The sequence below is a fragment of the Ciconia boyciana genome, chromosome 6 (genome assembly GCF_034638445.1).
Source record: "Ciconia boyciana chromosome 6, ASM3463844v1, whole genome shotgun sequence".
NCBI lineage: Eukaryota > Metazoa > Chordata > Aves > Ciconiiformes > Ciconiidae > Ciconia > Ciconia boyciana.
Genome location: NC_132939.1, coordinates 43,150,906 through 43,175,484, shown reverse-complemented (window position 1 = coordinate 43,175,484; position 24,579 = coordinate 43,150,906). Strand labels below are relative to the sequence as shown.

Sequence of the window (24,579 nt, the reverse complement as noted above, 5' to 3'; positions counted from 1 at the left end):
GCCGGGCCGGGCACGGTGCCAGCAGCAGGCCCGGCAGCCTGAGCATGCTCGGAGGGAGGGCTTTTAACGGCCAGACCGGGCATGCGTGAAGGCCCCCTCCGGGCGGTGGCGCCCTCCCGCATGCGCACTAGCGGGTAGGTGTGCGCAGTGCGCGCGCGGAGGGCGGGGCTTTCCTCTGGCACCCTGCGCCCGGGGCACGTGCGGGCGGCGGAAGGCGGTGGGCGGTCCGCGCAGGCGCGGCGCGAGGCCCCGCCCGCGTCAGGCGGCGGCGGCGCCCCCCCGCGGCGCGGCGCGATGGAGCTGGAGGCGGCGCGGCGCGCGGTGCTGGCCGCCGTGCGGGGCACGTGCGCTGCCGACCTGCCCCGCCTGCTGCACTGGATGCGCAACACCAGTAAGCGCGGCCCGGCCCGGCCCGGGCGCTGCGCTCCGGGCGCCGCTGCCGCCACCCGGCAGCTGGCGGGACCCCGCGGGCAGGCCCCGATCGCGGCGGGAGGCCCAGTGGCCGTAGCGGGCCTGAGCCGTGTCCCGCCGGGGCGAGCCGCTGCCGGCGCTGCGGCCTGCCTGCCCCGTTCCGTTACGCTGCTGGCACCGAGCGGGCGTCCCCTCCGGTGGCGGGCCGGCGGCCGGCCTGCGGCCGAGGGGGGTGGTGCGGCAGCCGCGGGGGGAGGGAGCGGCGTCGCTCCCCCCGCGGGGCCGCGCGCGAGCCGAGCGCGTGCCCGCCTGACGGTCGCCGGGCGGAGGGGAGCCGTGCCCGGGCTGGGGCGCTCCGCTCGGCGGGCAGGCGTTCGGTGCCGCCGGCGGCACAAGGCTGACAGGGCCCGCCTAGGCGGGTGCCGGCCGGCAGCCCCCCGCCCCAGGCCGTCCGGTACGGAGCCGCCTGGCGTGCTGCGACCCGCCGCGGCCTGGCCGGGGCGAGGGTGCTGCCCGGGAGCGGGGCCGCCGCCGGGAGCTGGCGGCACAGCCGGCGTGGGCTGCAGTGCTCGGGGAGGCAGGGCAGGCCTGAAGCCGCGGCACAGGCAGCCCGTCTGACGCCGCCCGCCCTCTCCGAGTCTGTAAGCAGGGGTTGCTTGTGCCCCAAGCTGTCCGTTGGCACCGGCCCGCGTTTCTCAGCCGCCGTAGTCAGCAGGCTGTCGTGTCTGTCAGAAATGGAGTTGATGGCATGCTTAGGGTTGCGAGTGTCGTGGCAGAGGTGCAGGCTCGCGGTTGTTCTGCCGGCTGGCTGCAGAGGCAGGCGCTCCCGGCGGAAAAGCAGGACAGGCAGCTGGGGTGGTAACCTCTTAAACTCTCCAGCATGAAACGTCAGAGGTCATACGGAGGTACTCCGCTCCTGGCATATCTAGAGATTTTTAGACGTTAGTCTTGTCTTGTTCAACTTCACACATGTTCACAGCAACCTTTCAGAAACTTGAAAATAGCGGTTTGAGCTAATTTGCAAACACTGCTTTCCCCACTTAATGTCATCTTAACATAGCTTTCTGTTTACTTTCTTGTTTGCGCCTCGGTATAATTTCATCAACATGCTGCAATCAAGCATCTCATGACAGATAAAGAAAGGAAATGCGGGTCAGTGCACAGGCTGCTAATTTGCAACTGAACAAAAAGATGACATGGAAAACCTGAATATAGGCAGTGCGCTAAAGCTGTAGGCACATAGTGCCATGCTGAATAAACTGACTAAATGCTGCTTAGTCTGTGGGTATATTTGCATTTTGCCATTGCAGATATGAGTCTTGAAGGCCCCCCGAATCCTTTGATCCAGTCTCAAGCAGCCAATAGATGTGTGTCCTGTTTATTAGTCATTGCCTGTTGGGACAGTAAACCCACTCCCTTGTGATCATGCGTTGGGTGGGAAAAAATTGTCATACGATACATTACTTCCCCAAGTCATGCTCTGTTGTGCTAGGGTTGTTCTTCCTGTTCAGGTCTTCTGTTCCAGCACCTCTGCTTTAGGGTAGAAACATCTTCATCAGCAAACACACGGGGACTGTTGCACAAAGGCCAGCTACCCAGGTACTTAGAACTGCAAACTCACCGTTGCCTTGTGGTTTGCAGCTCCCATGGCCACTCGGATGGAGAGAGGCAGGAAAGATCCTTCTCTGGCTGAGTGGGCCCTCTGCTTGCATTCTGGGAAACGAACCAGCCGGGAACACAGCATTTACCCTCGGTGGGCACGCAGCCGTCCCACCCCAACGGGCTCTTTCCTAGGAAAGACATTGCCAGATGTTTCAGAGCACCTGCGAGCCCGCCTTCACAATTAGAGCAGAGATGGGACTCCTTAAGACTTGAAGGCTGAAGTGCGATGGGTGTAGTTAGTGTTACTTGTAACTAAACATTTTTATTTTCTCTGTGTGTGTATGTACACATATATATACACGTAGATGTCTACACATATGTGCATATAGATATAATGGTAGAGCAATGTGCTATAAGCAATATTTCATCCCTTCCTTTTTGAGTCCTTGTCTGGATGCAGTAGCATGCTCTGCTTGCTAAACGGTGCCTGGGTTACTGTAAATAATCTTGTTAGAAGTGTTTTTCTTCCATCCAATATGCTCTAATTTAAAAATCTCATTGAATTTCATATGCAATCATTCATATTGCTTGTTTGCTTAACGTAAATCATTAGAGCTCCTTCTGCGCTATATTAGTTTGTGTGGTGTGCATATATGGCTTTCTCAGCCTACTGACTCCTTTACAAATACAGTAAAGCACATGGGAACTTACTAGTGAAACTTGAAAATGCTAAACTGTTTCAGTTAGGAAACACATACTTGCTATTTTGTCCACTTTGATTCTACGATGGTACTTTACCTCCACCATAGGAATTTTTAGCTAATGGCATAGTTTATGTAGACTTACAGAAATCCTTTGTCAATGAATAACACTTAAAATTTTTGGTTTTATGCTACAGCTTCCAAAAATTCTAACAGGTAGTTTCTGTGAAAGACAGGTATGCTATGGTTCCTAGCCCTTATTAGATTATGATCTCTCAAATATTTTTTCTGAATTTTAATGATCTAGATCTGTGCTGAGGTCTTTCAGTGAAAGGAAATATATATCCTTGCTTCATATTTACTCTTCATAATTAAGGCACAAGCTAAAGTGTAGATCAGGTTCCAAATTTCGAACTACTTTGTGCTTGGTACATCTGAGCAATCTGTGTCCTTCTATTTTTATATTGTTTGCATCAATGCTGATTGCTGCTGCTTCACTATGTACATCATCTTAAAACTAACACAATTAGTTGTGTAGTTGCCATTCAATGGCTTTTTAGCTCATATGCTGCAGATCAGAGGACAGAGTAGACAGGATATGTAGGGCAATCAGGATCAAGCAGCTGAAGTAATGAATATAATTTCATCTCTGTAGTCTCCTTGACAGGCCATCTTCAGAATCCTTTTTGTTTTAGGATTCTTGTAGTCACTATCCATGATATTTTATGGTCTTTGTTTACAGGCTTGTGCTCTGATAATAATTTATACTAATTTCTCTCTCTTTTTCAGAAAAAAATGATCATTGTTAATGTCTTGGCAGGATGCTATTGATTTATTTTCTGAGAAATGAGGTTGCACTTTGGGCATCTGCATCATTGTCATTTCCTTACAGTTTGTGATTGTATTTTGCCAAGTGCTGATGCAGTATAAAGCTCTAGGTAACCATATTTGTTCCCAGTTGTGTCATCTGGGACATGTGTGACTTAGGCTAATTTTATTTCCCAGATTGCCACATTTGTGGAGAAATTTAGAGCCTACAGAATTTGGTCTCATGCTACTGCTTGTAGAAGTTAACAATTTCTGAATCTGTTGATTGTGATGTTTTAAGTAAAAGTATTAATGTTTGCCCAATTTTTGTGCTATCTTGAGGTGCTGCAGTCTCCCTCTAATGTACATATATGTGTACGTGTAAGTATTTGGTAGAGGACAGGGAATTAGAAAGCTTTGTGCCTATCTGTAAGAACTTTTCATTGTTATCTAGTTAAGGTATGTTTCATTGCCTCTTTGGGCCACTAACCTGTTCATGTTTTTCTACTCTGCTTTTTCTGAATGGCTGTGTCCTTCTGGTTTTATCTCCTGTTTTCTTTTTCTTCACCCTGAGTGAGTACAGGACTGGAGTAAAAAAGATACCTCTCTCTCTTACTGGTTTTATTTTCCTGCAGCATCGAACAGTAAGTAAGCAGAGGCATTTGTCCAGCAGGTCACATTCCTTTACCCTTTTTGCAGTTTCCTCAGAGCTGCAAATATTTTGGGTGATGTCCCCAATGCAACACTTGATGACACTTCTCTTTGTATTGTTTCTCTGAGCTGCTTCTGTGGCTGCATACTGAGAGTAACTTTTACTGTGGGTTTTTTTGCCCGCAGAATTGTTGCGTTTGAGTAATTATACTGCCCATTGTAACACCTAGATAGTGCTGTAATAATTAATACTGGTTGGACAGAGGATAGTGAGGAGCTGGTACTGAGGTTTCTGCTGCTGTACCCTGAATACAGATGGGGAATTTGGGGTTCTCTCTGTGCAGAGAGAAAACAGTTTTATGGGAGATGCTAAAAAGTTACCAGATCTCTGTACCACACAGAAAGAAAAACCTAGTCTTTGGCAATACCAATGTAGGAAAGAAAAAAACCTCTGATGAACAAAAGAAAAAAAGTTGTAGGGGTCGGGGGATAATATTCTGAATGAAAAAACTGTAAGCAAACAAGGGTAGGATTAATGGAAACAAAAATGGCATCCTCACAGACAAGTTGTTTTTCTGTAGTGTGTGGGTTTCCCCCCCACCTCCTACTGCCATCCTATGCCTGTTTCTGTCAAGATGTTGAGCTTATAGTTTTACTTCCAGCTGAGGAGAACTGGGCATGATTCCAGTGTTAGCTGTAGTCAGGCTTTTTTCCTCCCTCATGCCTCTCTCTCAAGTAAAGTGTACATGCAGCCTTAGAGTAAAGCCCTGCATATAGTGGTTGCCCTTTAGGATTAGTGTTGTCGCAAAGACAGCCTTATTTATTAATTTAACTTAGTTGGTGTTTTCTGACTCGCATGCTGTATGCGTGGAATGTTGTTGAGAAACTTTTCCATGGAAGAGCCAAATTACTTTATAGTAAAGCAAGTTATCTAAAGTAAAGACTCTTATGTGTGTGGAACTGAGAGGAGTTGAACAAGTTCTCACTCTAATGATTTCTGACTAATCTTCCTTGGTAATTACGGGAATGTAAATGTGTGCAAGATGCTATTAATTTTCTTCTTTGTACAGATCCAGAATAAAATAACCAGTCATGCTTTTTTTTTTCTTTTGGTATTGCGAATTTTAGAAATTCCAAATCTTTACGTATGATGGGAGAAGACATTACTGTTTTAAGGCAGCTGCTTAGCAACACTGCTTTGCTGTTTCGCAATCAGCTAGCTCTTCCCACACACTGCAGTGAAATGTACGTCATTTCACGGTGACTTGCATTCCAGCTTTTCTTTTGAGTTAGTCTTAGATCTCAAACAAAATGAAATAATAAGAATTGGAAAGAATAACAGGAACCTTTGGTGTCTTAACTGAACTTTTTAATAATAGGATGATTAATGCTTTAATATCTTTCTGCAATAACCACATTCCAGAAGTTCTGGCTAAGAAAACTTGGGTGAAGCCCAAGAGCTAATTCAAACCACTTGGGGAAACCCCCTTGAAGATCCCCCCTCAGTTGGGTCCCAGCATTTGATGTATAGATTCTATATGAATGTGTGCATGGTCATATTCCCTCTCGCTCCTCCACTGCCCAAACTCTTAAGAATCTTCAGTAGCAGTAGAGGTTGCATTTGGTAAGAATGGGTGCTGGAGAAGATAAGTGGTGAAAGCAGAATTGATCAAGCTATCTGTATACATGAGCAGAGATACAGGAATCAGAGGAAGTAAACACAGGAATCCTAATTTCAAGTTTGAGATTAAAGTCACCAAACCACTCTACTTACTGGCAACTACTGAACACTTTTGCTGCACTTAGAGCTTTAATGCAGATTACAAAAGCCTGTCTCTCAATTCATGTCAGTGAAGCACAGATAAGGTGATAAAAAGACGCTTTATGGTCTTTCATGTGCTGTCGCGGAGTCTAAGATATTTAAAAAATATTTTTTTCAGCAGGGCTAAAACTGACTGTTCTAATACTATCTTTTAAATTTTTTTTTCAGTCATGTAAGAGTAAAATAAAGCAATCTTACAAACTTTTTCCATTCTATGCATTTCATCAGAAATATTTAAATATAAAGCTAAGATTTCAAAGTTATTTACTGGTCTGAATTGCTGATTGTTCATACGGTGATGTATTACTCAAAGCAATCATTGAATAATAAACCACTGCAAATCCTCTGAGTTAAGGATAAACAACATATAATTAAGTACGAATTAATTTTTTTCTTGTGGATTCACTTTTACTGGGAGCAAACCAGCTTTTTAAGAGATTGGATTTAGTCTTGTGACTTGAAAGTTGAGGGCAGTCAGTGCTGTAAGTTCAGGCTTTTAACAGGCAGTGAGGGAGGAGTATCCAACAAAATTAACTTAATCAGACCATGGTGGACATGCTGCTTCAGTGCGGTGTTCTGCATATGGAGAAGAAACTCTTCCCATCATACTCTTAGGAACAGACCAAGTTTGTCCAGCTCTTTCTATTATGTACTTTATGATCTAGGCATTATTGTGTTCCCAGACCTGCTAGGTAAAATTATCAGATGATGATTTTCACAAGACAAGAATAGGAAATAATATAAGAAAAATCTTGATTCTTTTACAGGAAATGGTCTTTAATGCTTCCTTTCAGTACTATTGTCACTGCAGGTAGAACTTAAGTGGAATAAGTCTCTTTAAAAGGATGAAAGCATGGGTTTCTGCAATGTAACAAGTATAGTATGTAATTTTTGTGTGTGTGTGAAAAGGCAATTTAGTACAAAGCTTCATACCCAAATTGGTAGAAATTATTTATCCAAGTAAAACATCCTTTCAGAAGAGATCAAGATAGCATTGCAGAGCCACATTAACTGGAATGTATTTCTTTGTTAAAATTATGCCATACCAAAAAACTTTTCCACTACTCTGTTGTTTGGTAAACTAAAATGGGATGTTACCTGTAATTTGATGAATCACCAACTTTGGGAATTGGCATGAACTTCCTTTGTTGTGACAAACGATACTGCTGCAAGAGAGGTCTCAAGAATACCAAGTACTTCTGAGTTGTTAGTCACTGAAACTTAATAATGGTGGGGAAAACTAGTGATTGTAAAATAGGTACGTGACTTACCTTGTTTAAAATTTGACTTTGAAGCTTCTTTCAATTTATGAATGTAAAAGACTTAAAGGACTAATAAAATAAGCTCTGGTTATATTCCTGTTGAAAAACCTGATTACTTTCTACCAATAGCTAAGTGTGCTTAAGGATAAAAATAGTATTTAGAGTTCCTGAAGAAGTTGGTATACTGAGGTGACAGATTGCTTCTCAAATTGTTCAGCCAAAAAAGGAGATAATAAGTTTTTAGACCTGTGGGACTTCCTCCTTGACCTGTTTGTTCAGTATCATTAAAAGACACCGAATGATTAAATTAACCTCGTGTTAAGTAACATGTATGTTAATATTTGCTTTTTAGTTCTGGGAGTCTGAATATATATCTAGAAGACCATAAGGTGCTTGCTGTTATGGTTGCCTTTGCTAAATCCTCTTCTTCTCACGTGACATGTAATCTTCTGTTGTCATTTGGAAATCATACATTGCTTGTCGTCAATCATGTATTTCGCAGTGCCAGGATGTTTAGATGTTGGTATAGCAGTGCTCTCTATCCTGTGTGAGGCTTTGTGATGTTTTCTTAGCTTGTGTTATATTTGCCATAGAAAGGCTGAGCAGCACCAGGGTGTTAATTAGGCTTTTTGCAGTGTGTTAATTAAATTTTATAAATGCATGTTGAGTAGATCCAGTGGAACCGGTTTTTGAAGTAAAATACAAACACTATGCACTCAGACTTCCTCCATAAACAAATGATTGTGATTCATCTTGCAGTATTTCATGAACTGTATGGTTCTTTCCTGGTTAGTTGTCTGTTCAATGAACACAGGGGTTAGGCTCTCACACTCTCCATTTCATATATACAACAGGCACTAAAATGATATCAAAAAATAGTTTTCTATTTTTGTTTCTGCTTTGAAGATCCCTTGTAAGGTGATACTGAGATTTTCAAGAGCGAACAATTTGTTAAACACAAGGGTGGAGTTGATAAAACTGTAGCGGCAGAGGCAGAGATGTGTATTTTCATATTTGGCACCTGTGTTCTGTACTTGATGGCAATCTATAAATATTTACATACTGCAAAAGTAAATTAGTTATTGTGGTAGCTGTTGCTGTTTCTTGCTTTGACAGGAATGAGGCGACTCGGCATCTGAGTTCAGTCACAGAGTATACATGAAAGCACAGAGCGTTGCAGGCGCAGCTTCTGCTGAAGCTGCCATTTTGTCATCTCAGAAGGAGTGTGTTCAAACCTCCTTCTCTTTTTTTGTTCCTGCATGCTTATGCTTTACAGTATTAACTGATAGTTGGGAAGGAGCATTTCCATTAATCATTTATTTTTCAGTATCAGTGTTTCAACAGTTTTTCGTTTGAGCTGCATGTGTTGTGAGATTTTCTTTAGGACCTGTTTCATACAGAGCATCCACAAGAACTCTTGTGTGTCATACTTTGTTTTGTAAGAAGAGCTCAGAGGGCCCCACGTAAGATGGTCAGTGTTGTGACCAGTATTGTACAAATGGAAATCAAGGCGGGGAAGGGCTATTCTGGCTTTGAGGAAGAGGGGTGTGCTACCCGTCTCCCACTGAAAGTATCCATTTCTCTACTGTAGAGCTGGGACACTGAATAGCCTAGAGAGCTGTCCACCGCTAATGTTGGCCAGAAAAGGTCACCCAGGCCATGAGGGAGCAGATCCTATTGACGCACCAGCTCTGGGAGAAAGGGAGCTGAAGTTCTGCATTTGCTGTGTGATGTGGCTGGCCTGGTGGTCTATGAACACTTCCTGCATTTCATTAGACGCTATATATGAATCTGATACTCTTAACAGGCAGTATAACAGCTGGATGAGCTCTCTTGCATAGTAATAGTATTGTTTTAAAGCATGTGCCAGATGTAGGGGCTTATTGCCCACAGGCACTGGTCTGTACAGCTGCTAATATCAGCTTTCTACTCTCTCGTTCTGTCTGTAGCACGATTTTTCTCCTTCTTGCTTCCTCAGATGTTGTCCACCTCAGCAAACTGGCTCCTTTGCACTCTGAGGGGCTGTCGTGGTGCTGACGGTCCCAGTTAAGCAAGAGTTAAATCTGTCCACCTTCCCTTACCATAATCTCTGGGTTTACTTCTGTGCTGTGTCACGTCCGTAGAAATCTTCTCTAGCTGATCAGAAAAATCACTCACTGCTTCTGGGATGCTCATAAGAAATCTGCAAGTTGTTGGATGGACCGTGAGGTTAACAGGAGATGGGTGCTCATTAGAGGTTTCAAATTAAAATGCTGACAAGCTGGAGCTGCTGCATTGCACCTGTTGTGTTGTTTGTGCTGCTGCTGTTGCAGCTGCCGCCTCTATCCCTCCTGTGTCCTCAGTGCAAAGTCTGCATCTCTTCAGGAGCTGAGGTTCTGGAGAACTTAACTGTGAGCTCTTTGGAACAGCAAATTGTCTTTCTGTCATATAACAACTACCAATGGTATTGTGCCCATCAGGGCCTCGGAGCGTTACTGCTACCCATTTAATAAATAATAAACCAATGATGATGACAAACAGATGATTTACAGTTTCTGCTGCTTACTATGGGGGATTCAGTATTATCTGTTGGAGTCAGTCTTAGGATGTGTTGAAAGAACATTTACATTTATACTCTAAGAAGAGAGTGTTTTGCACTAGTGAATGAGGGTTTCTTTAATCATATTGTTCTCACTGCAGTGCTTAAGCAAAAAGCATTTCAGAAGCATTTCATAGTTAGAAGTTTAGCTGGTCTCTGTTTCTTATACTAGCCTTATAATTTCTCACTGTTCCTAGCATTGCCGGTGTTCCACAGGGAAGATTAAGTATATTAGCACAGAGAAACTTGTAGCATGTTTTATAGATTTATTTTGAACCTGCTTGCCATCAGTCTTGTCTATACTAATGTTCTCACCTGGGACAGCAATGCTAACAAACCTTAACTTTTTTTAAACACCTCTAAAAGCTGTCAGATCTTCTTTTGGTGAGTGATATACATGTATGTAAAAATCACACTCCCTGCCCAACATGGTGGCAGTCTAAATAGAACAAGAAACAAACCAGAAGGGGTGGGGAAGAAAGAACAAACGTCTATTTTCAGACAAGAATCAATAGATGGGTTTGGTATATTTTTCAGGATTAGGTTTGTGGTTGCTTCTTGTTGTGTGGTTTTTCTTTCTTTTACAGGTATGTAGTTTTGACCCGAGATGTGCCTTCATTTAGAATCAGTTCAGTACCCTCAGAGCAGTGAGATGTCCAGACAAAAAGGAATTTCATCCAGTCCTCCTTTTGAGGAAAACGTAACAGAAAAAGAACAGAGTACAGCCATACAGCAGATCTCATGCTGAATGTCAGTTAGGAACATCATGCTCTGGGAAGAGGGCTAACATGAAACTGGGGTGTGTAAGCAGGATGTTGGCTGCAAGATGTGAAAAGTCTGGTTAGTGCAAATAAACCTTTAGCTAGTGTGTTTAGAACTAGAAATGTGTCTAGTTCTCAGTGCTGCAGGTCATAAAGGATGAGAGAGTGCAGAAGATCCAAAGGGGAGTGATGAGAATGATCAGACTCTAGAAAGAATGCAGGAAAGGGCTGGATAAGTGGATCTTGTTTCTCCTAGAAAAGAAGACCGATGGGGCACATGATAAGTCTTCAAAGAAGTAAAAAGTTGCTATATACAGGAGAGGAACAAACTTTTCTTTTTCCATTGTGAGTGGGACAGAGTACTGAGTTTAAATTGTGGCAGAGGAAATCTAAATCGGTTATTAAGAAAAGTATTCCTTTCTAATAGTAAGTGTAGTCAAGCACTGGAATAGATTGCTAAGGGAGGTTGTGGAGTCTCCAGCATTAACAATCTTTTTTAAAATAATAGTTTGGAGAAGTAGTGACACTTACTATTGATTCAGCCTTGGAAGAAGAAAGGATTGGTGACTTCCCAAGGTTCCTGCTCGATCTTTTTTCTAGATGTCTTAAAAAAAAAAAGGTGTTAAAATAATGCAGGGATATCCTGGAAAAATAGCAATAATTTACAGTGTAGCTTTGCAAAAACGTACTGCTTTACCTCTATTCCTATTTTCTTTCACATTTGAAATATTTTGATAGTTTAAGTTGTGTAAAATGTGTTGTGAGTTGAACTGTTGAACTGTGCATTATCCCTGATTTTTTTGTAACCACTTTATTAGAAAGATGGTATGTATAAAAAGAAACTTGTATTAAAAAAAAGCCTGCATTCAGGCAACTATGAGTTTTGTAATTTCTCCAATAGTTCAAAAACATCTTTGATGTTTTTATATCTTAAGCTGAAACAGCATCACTTTGGTGGCAGCCCAGACCATCATATGTGAGTTATAAGTTTATAAATATGAAAATAATTTGAGATTTCAAAAAAGCACTACGTTTATTTTAAGTGGCAAAGTTATTACAATCCAAATCTGTCATTGGCTGAAAAAGCTAACAAAGGCTGAAAAATGCATTTCCAATAAAAACCCTATTCATCTGGTTTTGTTTATATCTTGCAACTGTATTGTACTGGTCATCACTTAGTCCACATGATCTACATGTGATTGTTCAGGGTTGGTTTTTTTTTTGTCTTGATTTATAGATGACTTTGATGAGCTTGTGGTGAGTAACGATGATGTTGTGCTCAAAAATATTGCTGAAGATTTGCGGAACCATTTACCCATCGAGGCAATGTTTAATTCGGAACATCAAGCTATTCAGAAAGTAAGCTAATTGTTATGGTCTCCTTTTGCTGAACCACATAATTTATTTGGGGACTATGCTGATTTCAGTTTTAGTAGTAGTATTTCATAATAGAGAATGAGCACTGAATTGAGGTATAGGTAATCTCAGTTTGGTTCTCAGGTCTGTTGCTGCATGATTGTGTGACCCCAAGAAAGTTGCTTCATAGTTCTTAATACTTTGATCATAAGTTATTTGGCATAGCTTTCATTCTGTGTGGTATGGCACCTGTCACAGTGATTCTTTAATGCTAGCTCCATAATAGACTCTAACAGCCCCCTTAAAGAAAACAGAAGTACAGGGCCAGTGTTTCGCTGTTGCCATAATGTGGGCAGCCCAGAAATGTTTTCCAGCTCCTTTCAGATTCTGATGGCTCAGAAAGAGGTGGGCTGTGAGTCCTGTGGGAGGGGAGAGCACCTTTTCTCCTTCAGCTGTCAGTATAGGTGGAAAGTTAACGCATTTCCTAGAAAAGTGGTGTGTGGCTCTTAAATGGGAAAAGTGGATTGGCCACATGCAGCAAGCCTGGGAGAGGGAGGAGAGAGGAGTAGGAGGATGAAGATTATACCCCTTGAAATGATGAGAAGGCAGGCATCCCAACTGGTATGCTTTTGATTGAAAATGACACCCGTGTTAATCAGGGGTGTTTCTAGATTGAGGCATAAGGCATGAAGATGAAAATATTCAGACAGTTGAAGTTCAGAAGCAAAATTGCCCTTTCTCCTAAATTTAAGTTACATTCTCCTCATTGAAGTGGAAGAGAAAAAGCTTCCTTTACCCTGTACCTCCTCTACAGCCAAGCAAGCACTAAGGAGACAAAATTCACAGCAGGTCTCGTACTCAGCTATTGAAACCAGCTTGCTTTCCTTTGTTGACTTCCACTTACTGGTTATTTCAGTGGAATTTGATGATCCAGTTTACATGCAGCATTTCTGTGGTTTAATTTTGATTTGTAACTTTTGAGTAGGGAAAAACTGGGACCTCAGGGATTTTGGGAAAGGTAGGATGGTGGGACAATTAACTGTGTAACAGTGTAAGTGAAATTAAGAGGCTTGGTTCTGCCTTTCTTAAGTTTTGTTCCTCTTCTCAGATACACCAGCATCCACTGCCCATGATTCATGTTGATGCATTCCTTTATGATGATGATTTTGTTGATTCATTGTGTGAGGAGGGGAAAATGAGTAGGAGCTACTGCACAGAGTGTGGCTCATACAAGACTGCATCTTTAGGTAAGTGCTCTTTTGGGAACACGAAAAACAAATTCAGTTTAACTAAACTGGTTTGTGCAGTGACTCAGCTGGACAACACAACAACATCCAGCTGATGGAGGACTTTGTCCAGACTGGTGCAGTACATAGGCCAGAATTATTTCCCATAACCAATGGAAGGAGACTCCTACACACGTAAGTTGAATTAATTTGCAGTGTATGAGTGACACTAGTTGCCCACAAAAACTGGGCAGGGAAGAGGCAGGGCTATGTACCACTGAAGAGGAAGATGCAGGAGGAAGACAATACTGTAGGAGTCCATGCATTAGCCTCGGTCTCCTCTCACATGCTGAAAAGCGGTAGAAAGCACCATCTGCCTTAAAGCTTGTGTGTGGTGTGGTACAGATCAGTGCTGTCGCCAGTATAACACAGGCATTGAAGGGGGAATGGTTTATATGGAGAACATTCCGTTCCTTAAAACCTTGGGAGTTGAAATTCAAGCTATTAATATGTCTGCCCATAAAAATGTTTGCATTAATTGTGTTGAGCCTTAGGTACCATGTTTCCTTTTTCACTTAATTCCAAGTTACTTTGTTTTGTATTCTTTAATATATGTCACTGTGCAGAAAAAGGTAATTCAGTTTCATGAAGGATTTCAAAATTCCCCATGTAAGGGAAGGAATCCCCAGACTCAGGAGAGACTACTGGCCAGGCTACCTCCAATCTGCAAACCCTGGTTTTCCAGGGTCCCCAACACTAGTTCAGGCAGGAAGCCATACAGGTTTTCAGTGATGATAACTCTTCAGATTAATATTTCATTGGTTAATAACACAGTAGTTAGTACTGCCCACCCAACATCTTTGTTCTGTTCTTATTTCCCAGAGTTTATTTCGCATTCCTTTTCCCTCATGGAACTGAAGTTTCTTTATCAACATGTACTGCCTGACCTGACAGGAAAGGTAGTGGTTGACGTTGGCTCCAGGCTTGGTGCAGTGCTATTTGCGGTAACTTCCAGCACAGGACTTCATATTTTATTACTGTGACAAACATTTTCCCTCTTCTCTGACTGCCTACTCTTGTTACTCCATCTTGGACGGGTCATTCTGAGAGGCACCTCTGATCTGACTCTGAACAGTATAAGGTGCTGTTTACTAGCAATTTCAGTTCTTGTTCTGTTCCTCACAAGAGGGAATACAAATGATCTTGCTTATGGAGAGGAAAAGTCTGTTGTCCAACAGAATAGCATATTGCTGTCACACATGCTGCTCTTTTGCTAGTTCCTGCTCCTTCTCTCCTTCGTAAGTAAGTTTGTCCTCTATGTCTTGACCATGTCTATATATAGATCACTTATGTTAAATTCCTTTATGAAACTGACAAACTGTTAAATTATACAAAGGAAGACTTTGATATGAATTTGTCTCCAAAAACATATTGTCCTGCTCTGCGTTTTAAAATGCACATAAAATACTTCATCGAGAAACTTGAGTGCAATTTTGATTGCTTTTGGCATGGCTGGTGCAACATATGGCCAACAGCAATGCAAAACACACATTACAACTTTCTTACAAAAGTCAATGGCTGTTTAGGGCTCAATCTTGGAAACGCTTGAGCATGTAATTTTACTCATCTGAATAATCTAATTTTGGGACTACTCAAATGAGGAAAGTTACTCCCATTCGTAAATATTTGCAGCATTGGGTCCTTAAATGGTAACACTTTTGCTAGCCTGAATTTGTTTTAAAGTACTTAAATGCTTGTATTGTTATAGTGGAAGATAGTCTCAAGATAAAGCAGGGGAAACATTTTAAAAAAGGAGTTCTCCTTTTTAATCATGTTCTTGGCTTGTATTGGAGGAGGCGTGACTTCACCTTCACAGGTTGCTTTTCTACTGAGTTGAATAGTTTCAGAAAACTTTAATATTTAGATTGTAGTACATAGATACCTCAGATAATCTGTATCTTTAGCATTATTTGTTTGCCTTTGCCATTGTTGGCAAAGTGTAATTATGGTGTTCAGTGGAGACAATGGCACTTAAAGCAATATCTTCATTAGGGCCCTGTAGGCTAAGTATTTGTACTTTTTTTTTCCTAACATCTCCAACAACTTTCCAAACTCTCAGTCCAAAACTTAACCATTATTTTGGGCTTATTATTAAGGGATAATTTATCTTTTTTCATATGTACCTGTATGAAGCACCTGAAAGTGGCAGTAATACAATACTTAGAGGTGCTAACAAAGACTCTGTACCAAAATATCCCATTATATTACTGGTACATTGTCCTCCATTTTCACTCACTTTGGCTATGTGTATGTCTCATGGTTGTTTTTTTTTCTCTTGCTATTTTCTTCTTCCATTCTTCCAAGAAACAAAAATGTGGGAAAATTTCACACTATTTTTGTAACTTGGTTTGTACTGTTTTTTTCCTTCTTTGACCATTTTCCATCTGTGTTGCAACTGAAGTGAAGTTGGAGCTTTCCTTTTCTTTTTATTATTTTGGCGTGTCATTTTGGATCTCTTATTAAAATTTGTGAGGGAATAAGAGGGAATTGACAAATCAGGGGCTTAACTCTGAAAAATGTCACGTACACTGAAAGACATTTCTCAACTTGCTGTTTTAAAATGCTTTCTTAATCTTAACCTGTGTTTTATTTTTTCCATTTTAATTGAAATTTTTGAACTTGTTTTAAAGCCATCACAGTTACTACATTTCTTTTTCCTAATGTAGGGTTATCTTTATAGCTCAGCTTCCCAACTGTATGGAGTAGAAATGAATGCAGACTTTTGCCAGTTGCAAGAAATGATGATTACAAAATACCAGTTCATTGACAGAATAAAGGTAACTAAATATATGGTTTAGTGTGTATATTTTTAACCACTGTGTACTAGGTATCCTGTTTATGTGAGTGGCTGGTAAATCAGCATTCTGAGAAGAAGTTGTTGCCTTTGCTTGTTTTGGCCCTAAACAAAGGCTTTGCATTAGGAAAAAAAAAATCTCAGAGAGGAAGAGGGAAATTATCAAAATATGATAACATGTGTTGAATCGGTTAGCCTTTTTCCTGAATGGACCTACCTACTGGCTCATGCGAAACAGATATATCTTAGCTGTTTCTCCCAGTGAAATCAATGACGTTATTGCCACTAACTTCCATGAAACTGAGTGTATAAAGAGTTTCTGTCATGAATAACAAAACTAAATGTCTGTGTTTCATTAATGTTAGCAGAAAGGTGTTTGTAGGATTTGCAAATTTGCATCTAAGAACACCTAAAGGGCTTATGGCTATTGGTATTTCCTTTCTTGGAATGTCAATGCATATGTACCTTCCATATGTACCATTCAAGCAAAATGAATTTCAAACAATGTGATATCATTATGGGAACCATTTCTCTAGTCCCATTATGGAAATAACTACTACTATTTTAATGAAATTTTTTTTTTCCTTTTCTGGGGAATACCAGTTATTTTGTTACCAGCAAAAGTTGGTAAGTAGAATATGATGGGTAGAATACTGACTTTAATCCTGTGTTGTATGCATGTGCTCTTGAATGGAGTCACACAAACTGCTGGGTGTAGTAATTTCTTGGGAATTAAAGTAACCAGTTTTAAACTGGAAAGAAATAATAAACATAAAATATTTAACAGAGGGTAAGCAGTATCATTGGGTTGCCCAGTTCAATCCCTGTTGCTGACAGTTTATCCATAACCTTTGGTTTTTGCATATGTTTTGTGTTCATAACACCTTATTGTGATGAGACTGAAAGTGCAGTTAGGAACTTTGTGAAGTTAATTCAGTGGAGCTGGAGATCTATATGCATGCTTTTCAGCCTTGTATATTCTTTATTATAAGCCTTTTTGGTTTTCCTTCACAGCTTGTAATTCTGCTGAAGTATTCATTTCAGAGCATAAAGATAAGAAAATAATACGTTTTCAAAGCAGTGCCTGAGGATTTAGCTATTTGAGTCTCATTAGATGCTAATTTAGTCATGTGACTCCTGTTATCACACTGCTTTGAACATTGCAATCTTAGATTTTTATTTCACCCTCAAATGAATCCTCTCTAGAGATATATACCAGCTTGAAAAATAGTCAGAATCCAGTTGCTGATAATAATTTATGACACAAATTTGAAAAACTTTTAAGAGACCCTTCTTAAATAATGGATGTTTTTTCAGGATATTCTGAATTTTTATTAGAGTGTTTCCAAAGGACAGGCTGGAATGATATCTTTAGTGGCTAAATCTCTCAGTGAACCTTGTGTTTCTTTGGTCAACATTTGGTTTGTTAAAGTACATAGAAAGTTGCTCAGCATCTTTTGCCATTTGAGCAAACACTTAGATGCTGGGAGGAAAGTAAACAGTTCAACAGATCTTAGGAAACCTGAGACCTCAATTCAGAAATTGCCTGTAATCATGAAAGGCTTGGTGTGTATTCCATTGGGCAACAGGGCTGTTTTAAAATCAGTTGCTGCCCCCTCTGTTGTGCCAGCACACAGCCAAGCAGGTCAGGGAACTGGTCCAGCTCAAAAAGAACCCAGCAAAAAAGTGGTGTTTTGGCTGGAGCAATACCTGGGTCTGGCTCATGGTGCAGCCACCCATGCTTATGTGGTCCCACGTTCCCCAATAGGAATGAGGATGTGTTTGGGGAGAATGGGGTACTTAGGTCACTTTAGTCAGCATGGTCACCTACTCTGTAAATGCAGAGTAATTTTAAGTTAAGGTTTAAGTGTTATTCAAGTCAAGGAAACATCAACACATGCTCAAAGTTTCCCAGTAGTTTAAGCATCTTTCTGAATTGAGGCTTAAAATATTAGGACTGCCATTAGTAGGGCATTAAGAAAGTTTAGTGCTAATCATGACTTCTTGTGCTGCAAGAAGTCCACTGGTGGAATAGTCCACCAGTCACTTGTGTTTGGATTAAAGGACTGCTGCTCAGGTTTTTTGTACAGAAATTCTGTGCTTTTGTTATTTTTGCCCCTTGAAGATAAGAGAGGAAAGTAAAATGTCTCCTTAGCCTCAGACATAGTGATCGAAATCCACTTACAGTCTAGGCAAATCTGGGTTCCGATACATGAGTTCTGGCAGATCTAGCTGAGGCATGTTTTGCCCCTAGCTGTCTGTCCTGCCTCACTGCAGAAGGCTGTTGCTTGTGTAACAGGGCAGCAGTCAAGCCTGTATCCATAATATCTCTACCACCCCAGTTTATGGTCTTTCATTTTAATCTGCAGTTAGCAGTGGCTTTACGCAGAGGACATGAGTTGACAACCAGGACCTACTGTATTTAGGACTGCTGATGGGAGCCTGACTGGTCTGTCTGCTTTCTCTGCTGCCTGAATGCTTGAACTTCTTCTTAATCAGCTCCTGTACTGCTACAGTTTACGGTGCACTGTTTTAAGATAAATTATTCCCAATCTTAATTGTCCTAAAAAGCTCTTATCTTTCATGAACTAGTGGATAAATAGTTCAGATGTCCACACACTAGAGGTGAAAGTAGAAATTTGACCAGTCATTCTGATGACTAAACTGTCCCTATTTCTCAATGAGATAGGGCCTTCAAACACTAACCTGCTAGTTCTGGGTAAGGTACAAGAACACAGTTGCTTCCTTTCCACTCACTACAGGCAGTGGTGAACAACTTGGCATGTGTTTAAGGAGATAAAACTGTTTGTTAGAGTCGGAGCACTTGCAGAGAACCCATGGAATATATCTCTCAAAGATGAAATGCCGTGATGCCTAATTTTTTATGAATGGTAGAGTTTTGTTTCTGTTATTACTGATATTGAAATATTTGGCTATAATTGCAGTTGCTATAATGCATTCTGGTAGCGTGAACTGGAGTCATAAACTGTGGCAACTCATCATCTCTTCCGCACTTGAACCTTTACATGTTGCAGGGGTGGTAGTATCTGTTTCCTCTGTCAATCAGAACAGCATGCTTTGTGTGCTTGTTATGAGGAGGAATACATAATTTACCCTTCCAACAAGTATTGATATATTAAGTGGGCAAAATGTTTTTCAACAGATAAGTGTTTTTAATCTTCTATACAAACATTCAGCTTTCCTGTCAGAATTAAGAATTCCTTTTTACATCTGTCCAATATTGCAAGGATTTGACAAAATGTGAAATGTTGAATCCATCAGGTTAGTATATTCCCAGCACAACCTAGTAGTAGGTCAGACAGGAAGGAAAATAAGATTTTCAGATTTTCTGTCCATTTTCAAGGTATAGGGATGCACTTTCAAAAAAATTTGTGGAATGCAAGTAATATTCAGATTGGCTTTTTCTCCCTTATCCCTTCAAAAGATGTTCCAATTTATGTTTCTCCTCAGATTTAGGATGTGATATATTTCTCCATGTTTAAGAAGAAATCAAACACATCTTGTCAGGGTGTTAATGAGCATCCATATTCTCCTGTCACTATAATCTCACCTGTTTGAAAATGACATGATGTGCTAATAACCTTTTTGGTAGGTGAAGGTAGAAGAAATCAAACCAGCTCCTGTGCTGTCTGGAGAGGCAGTTGTTTAGTAGGTAAAGCACTTGCTGTCCTCCAGTGCCACTGAGCATCCTGCCTTTCCAGCATTCCCAGTCCCAATATATGTCGTGAGAATTCAGCTGTCAAACCGGGGTCCATAGTGTCTTTTATAGCTATAATCCTTTAGTAACCCACTGAGCCTGTGAGATGCCTTCTCACATTTTGAGATCCTCAAAAAAACTTTAGCTAGCTTAGCTCCTTTCCAGAAATCAATGAGCATTTGTGATAAAATATAGGTAAATGAAATGTAACAGCCATCGCATGCATCATCTCCTCTTTTATGGCACACAGTGTTCTAGACCAAAAGTCAGATGTAGTTTATTTCACTTAACGTAATGAGTTGAGTATTTTAATTAGAAGAGATAAATCTGATTTTTAAAGCTTATTCTGGTTATTTACTTCAGTTTTATCTACTATGAAGCCAGTGAAATACCCATTTTTGTTACTGGTTCAAAATGGTGGTAGCAGGTGCTGTATTAGGCTGACAGGCTTCATGGCTACTTGAAGGCTGTATTTGTCTCTTAAATTAATTTATGCCTTGTGAAATTTTTCTCCTTCAGGTGGTTCACGCAGACATCTGTACTCAGGCTTCACTTCTTCAGAAGGCTGATGTTGTTGTAATGAATAATGTCTTTGAATATTTTCTTGACAGACAGGAACAGGCCAGGTAAGCTATGTGTCCAAACAAGTAATCTATTTCTTTGGCAATGTGTGTGTAACCTTATGAGTTATGGAAAACCTTAAGGTTGTGCTTTTTGAAGTGACATACATAAATTACAGAAGGAAATTGTTTTAAACTGCCTACGCTTAATTGTTATACTTAACTGCTAAGGTGTTATGGCAGTTGTTTGTTGTTAAACCCACTAAACACTGCTGCTTTGTTTACCCAAACCTTGCCCTGAATCCTTGCACTGATCTGTTAAAATAGTATCTTGCTGCTAAAGGATCTGAAATTACTATATCAGCATAAAGCTTAATCTTCAGAAAGAAGACAGGTCACTGACTTGTGGATGTCAGAGCTTTAATATAGATGCACTGCAAAACATGGTTATTAATGATATTTCTAATACATCTTCATAAGGATGTGGTAGCAAACAAACACGTGGCTAATGTTCTTCTCTTTTGGGTACAAGACGCTCACAGATGAGCTTTTGCTAATCCAGCAGTATCAGTTTAAAACATAAATAACTTTACTGGCCAAAGTTACTGTGCCTTTAGAATGGGCAGTCAAAAAGAAGGGGTGCCTGTGTCTCCACCATCCCAGCCAACAGTCTGACATTCGCTAGCAGTTTCAGCTAAGGCTTGTCCTACTGCCCTTGATACCGGGCAGTAATGTCAACCAGAGAGGCACAGAGTGGATGGGTGAAGGGTAGTGGGTGTTTCAAATTGCGAGGAGATTTGTTTCCAGGCACATGACTGAGGATTCATTTGATTCTTCAAGAACTCAGGGGTAGTGGTTTAATGTTGCAGTAGTACCATGAAGACAAATGACATTTGAAGAATGCTGGAAATTAAATTCTTTTTAGTCTGAATTGCCGTGCTGTGAGAAATGATCTGACTTGCAAAATCAGAAAAAAAGAATGCTGGGGGCTATATTTAAATACTCCAATTGCTAATGTCTTAAGATAAGTATTTTGTCACGACTGCAAAGTATGTATGTAAAGAGCAGCTTGTTGCTAAGCTTAATAAAACAGTGTGCTCAGAGACTGGATTTTCTTCAAAACCAAAAGTTTAAAGGAACCAAATGTCGATGTTTAATCCTAGTCCAAAGTGAAGGTGCTGACAGTACAAAATGACATGCATGTATGTATCAGAGTTAAAAAGTTACAAAATCTAACATTGTAAGACGATATATTCCCTCTGTTTTTAATACAAAACTTGATTTTGTTTGCACAAAGATATTTGCTTAGATGTTGATAGTGACTGATAAGCGTGTGTAGCAAGTCTTTAAGCTAAGTCTACCTCTGGTCACTAAACTGTAAAAGTGTTAGATTCATTTTATATCAAATGTGGGGGTTTTTCCTAAAAATTGCTGACCTACTTTTAAATATATTCCAGAGCTTGGGAATTTATTGCTTGTAACGTAAGGAAAAGAGGGTCCTTATTAGTGACAGTTCCAAGCCTTAAAGAATCACTCTCAAAGCTCCAGGTAAGTTCCCTCAGACAGTTTTAGCCAACACACTTTGTCACTTTCTATGAAAATGGCAGTTCTGTAGTTGAGGTTAGCTGCTTGCCAGTATTGCTGTGAGGAAGGATATGTAATTTTGTGCATAGATTAAAAGATATAGGACTCTGGATTCTATTTCCGGGTTGACCACCAACACATATTCTTGTACTTTGATTGTCCCCACCTGTAAAATGGAAATCTCAGCCTATATCAATAGGCTGCATGAATCACTGTATTATCATGTGTATTATTAACAATACCTTAGCTGTGAGGTTAAAAAAACCCCACAAAACATTAGCAAAGCCATATTATGATGTAAGTTTTGTGATATCCACTTCCATCAGACTTCTTCCAGGTGTAAGGGTAGAACCTCAGAAGTACAGATGTATTTATAAACTTCTAGAGGCAAAACCTTGAAATGTTTTCTCTATTTAGCTCTATATTTGCATGTTGCCTTGAAACATGACAAACTATTTTGTTAAGCCAGTGGGAGAAGGGGACGTATTAAAGAAGGACCATCCCTGAGGATACTCTGTCTTCTGACCTGCCGTCAGCATAGAAAATGACTCATAATATGCCAGTATGAGCTGTTAGAAGTACAGATTAGGGAGAGATGTGGTCTCCCAACTAGCCAAGTGATTACCATCAGGCATCTTGGATCAGTGACATAGCTTTAAATTGCAGTTGGAAACAAACACGATGACAGTGCAACTTTCAAAGGTGTTGAACGCCCTGTGCTGCTGGTGCTGTTCCCTGAGTAGTAACCACTTCCGATGGACCAACCTCTGCTCATTCTGCCACAGGTCATTGGTAGATTACAGTTGTTATGTGTATGATACCTAGACAAATTATGTGGGCTGGCTTTAGTTAGGAAACAAAATGCTGATCATACATGACAAGGTTATTTATGAAGTGCCTTGCTCGCCACAGTAGTCTGCTTTAGAGAAATTGAATCATTTGTTGCCTGGGTGAAAAAGATCTTCAGCCCCAGGAGCAGCAATGGTGTCATTTGACCTTTTCTTGGAGCAGGCAATAGTTACACAGCAGCTGAGAAGCCCTTTGTAGTTTTAATACAATACTCCCTGGGTGTAAAACAATAAAGTACCTGTGATTCTTCCACGGTACAGTTAGCTGCTCCCTCAACACTTCTGTCAGAATGTTGCCCTCTGATCAGGATGCTTGAGGCTTATACAAATGCATATACAGAAGCAGTTGTAACATGCTAGCAAAATATCTAGACTATTTTTAAATTTTTTTGAGGTAATTTTTAAAAGTTATCTTTATTCTCTCCTATTTAAGTTAAATGGCATTTCTGGAAATGAATTTATCATTGCTCCATAATTTGGAATGACTAATCTCTCTTATTATGTCTTGCCTTCTTAGTGTTGTACTGACCTTGAAACTCCTGCTATGTTTCTCAACATCGTGTTAATTTAAGGATCTGTTTTCATTGTTTCAGACAGATATACAGCTCAGCCAATGGGTCGAAGAGATGCAGCTAAACTATGATGTGTATATGGAAAAGGATGTTGACAGAGAAGCGCTTGAACAAATACATTTATACAAGATTCTCTAGTACCTGGAAAAATTTACTAGTATCTCTGTAATATCATGTATTTTGGATCTAAAATGAATTTGGATTGATTTGTGTGAATAAATCAGGTCAAAATTCTAATTGTGATTAATTTGAGTCATATCTGTGGTTTGTAATGAAAAAGAGTCTTTTGAAACAGCTTTTCTTACGGAGGCATTCTGTCTCAACAGAGTATATTGACTTTTAACTAGGAGATATCCTTACAGTTTAATTTTTGCAGAAATGTTAGAAAGAGTGGCTACATACTATTAAAAAAAATACTTAAAAAAATACTTTAAAAAAAAAATTTTGTTCACTAGCATTGTGCACTGCTAATGCTTGCTAAATATATCAAACCTAAGAATAGCGATTCATTATTAATGTGAATGATAAAAATGCATTTAGCATAATGTTACTTAAAAGCTGCAGTACATTAGAGTTTGCTGTTTTGGTTTGTTTTGGTATAGACCATTTATTATTATCAGTAATAATATTTATTATTAACAATATTATCTTTAATGTGCCTCCTAGGGAATTTGTAGGTTTTCTTTCCAGGGTCTGCTTGCTAACCAGAGCATCTGCTGGCATCAGTTATGAAAAGCAAGTCCTTCCATTTAGTTAGTTGTCCTTAAGGTGGCTATTAATGTAAAATACCAAAAGACACCAAGGAGCCATTGAGAATGAATACAGCAAGTCCAGGATGACAGAACTCTATTCCACTTTCTGCACTTCTGCTGGGGATGGTAGGAAGTGTAATAAGGGGTTAAGGAGCTGAAAATTCTGAACAGGTGTCACGGCTTAGCAGAGGCTTGGTGGTGGCGTAAAACACTGGAAATTCGTAACAGAGCCTCCTCAGAGAGAAAAGATCCACATACGCCCACCACATTTATATTTAGATTTTACGTTTTAAGGATGTGAAGCTTTTAGTCAGCTGAAGAATATTTCAGTTTTTAGCAAATATTAACAATCCAAGTGCAAAAATATTAACTTCGGGAGTTTTAGAGTAAGTGCGTTGCGAATTTAGAAGCATTGTTACTGTCTAAAAGTTTTCTACCAAACTTATGTCTAGTGCAAATGGGAAAACTTTAAATTGGATTTCAGTCTTCAAATGATTTACAGGTCAGTGAACTT

At 40.4% G+C, this 24,579-nt stretch overlaps 1 protein-coding gene across 1 annotated transcript; it reads left to right on the top strand.

The window, feature by feature from the left end:
* The first annotated feature begins 230 nt into the window (after positions 1–230).
* On the top strand, positions 231–23,551 carry LOC140653752 (uncharacterized). Its single transcript, XM_072866207.1, has 8 exons — positions 231–391; positions 11,833–11,954; positions 13,060–13,198; positions 14,060–14,181; positions 15,904–16,014; positions 20,269–20,375; positions 21,767–21,857; positions 23,335–23,551. Exons 1-8 carry the CDS (start codon positions 295–297, stop codon positions 23,449–23,451), a joined length of 906 nt encoding a protein of 301 aa, XP_072722308.1. The 5' UTR covers positions 231–294; the 3' UTR covers positions 23,452–23,551.
* The last annotated feature ends 1,028 nt before the right edge of the window (positions 23,552–24,579 follow it).

Coding starts and splice junctions, on each gene's coding strand:
- LOC140653752 (XM_072866207.1), top strand. CDS start 295: ATGGAGCTGGAGGCGGCGCGGCGCGCGGTGCTGGCCGCCGTGCGGGGC. Junction 392..11,832: donor GCACTGGATGCGCAACACCA/GTAAGCGCGGCC, acceptor CTTGATTTATAG/ATGACTTTGATGAGCTTGTG. Junction 11,955..13,059: donor AACATCAAGCTATTCAGAAA/GTAAGCTAATTG, acceptor TCCTCTTCTCAG/ATACACCAGCATCCACTGCC.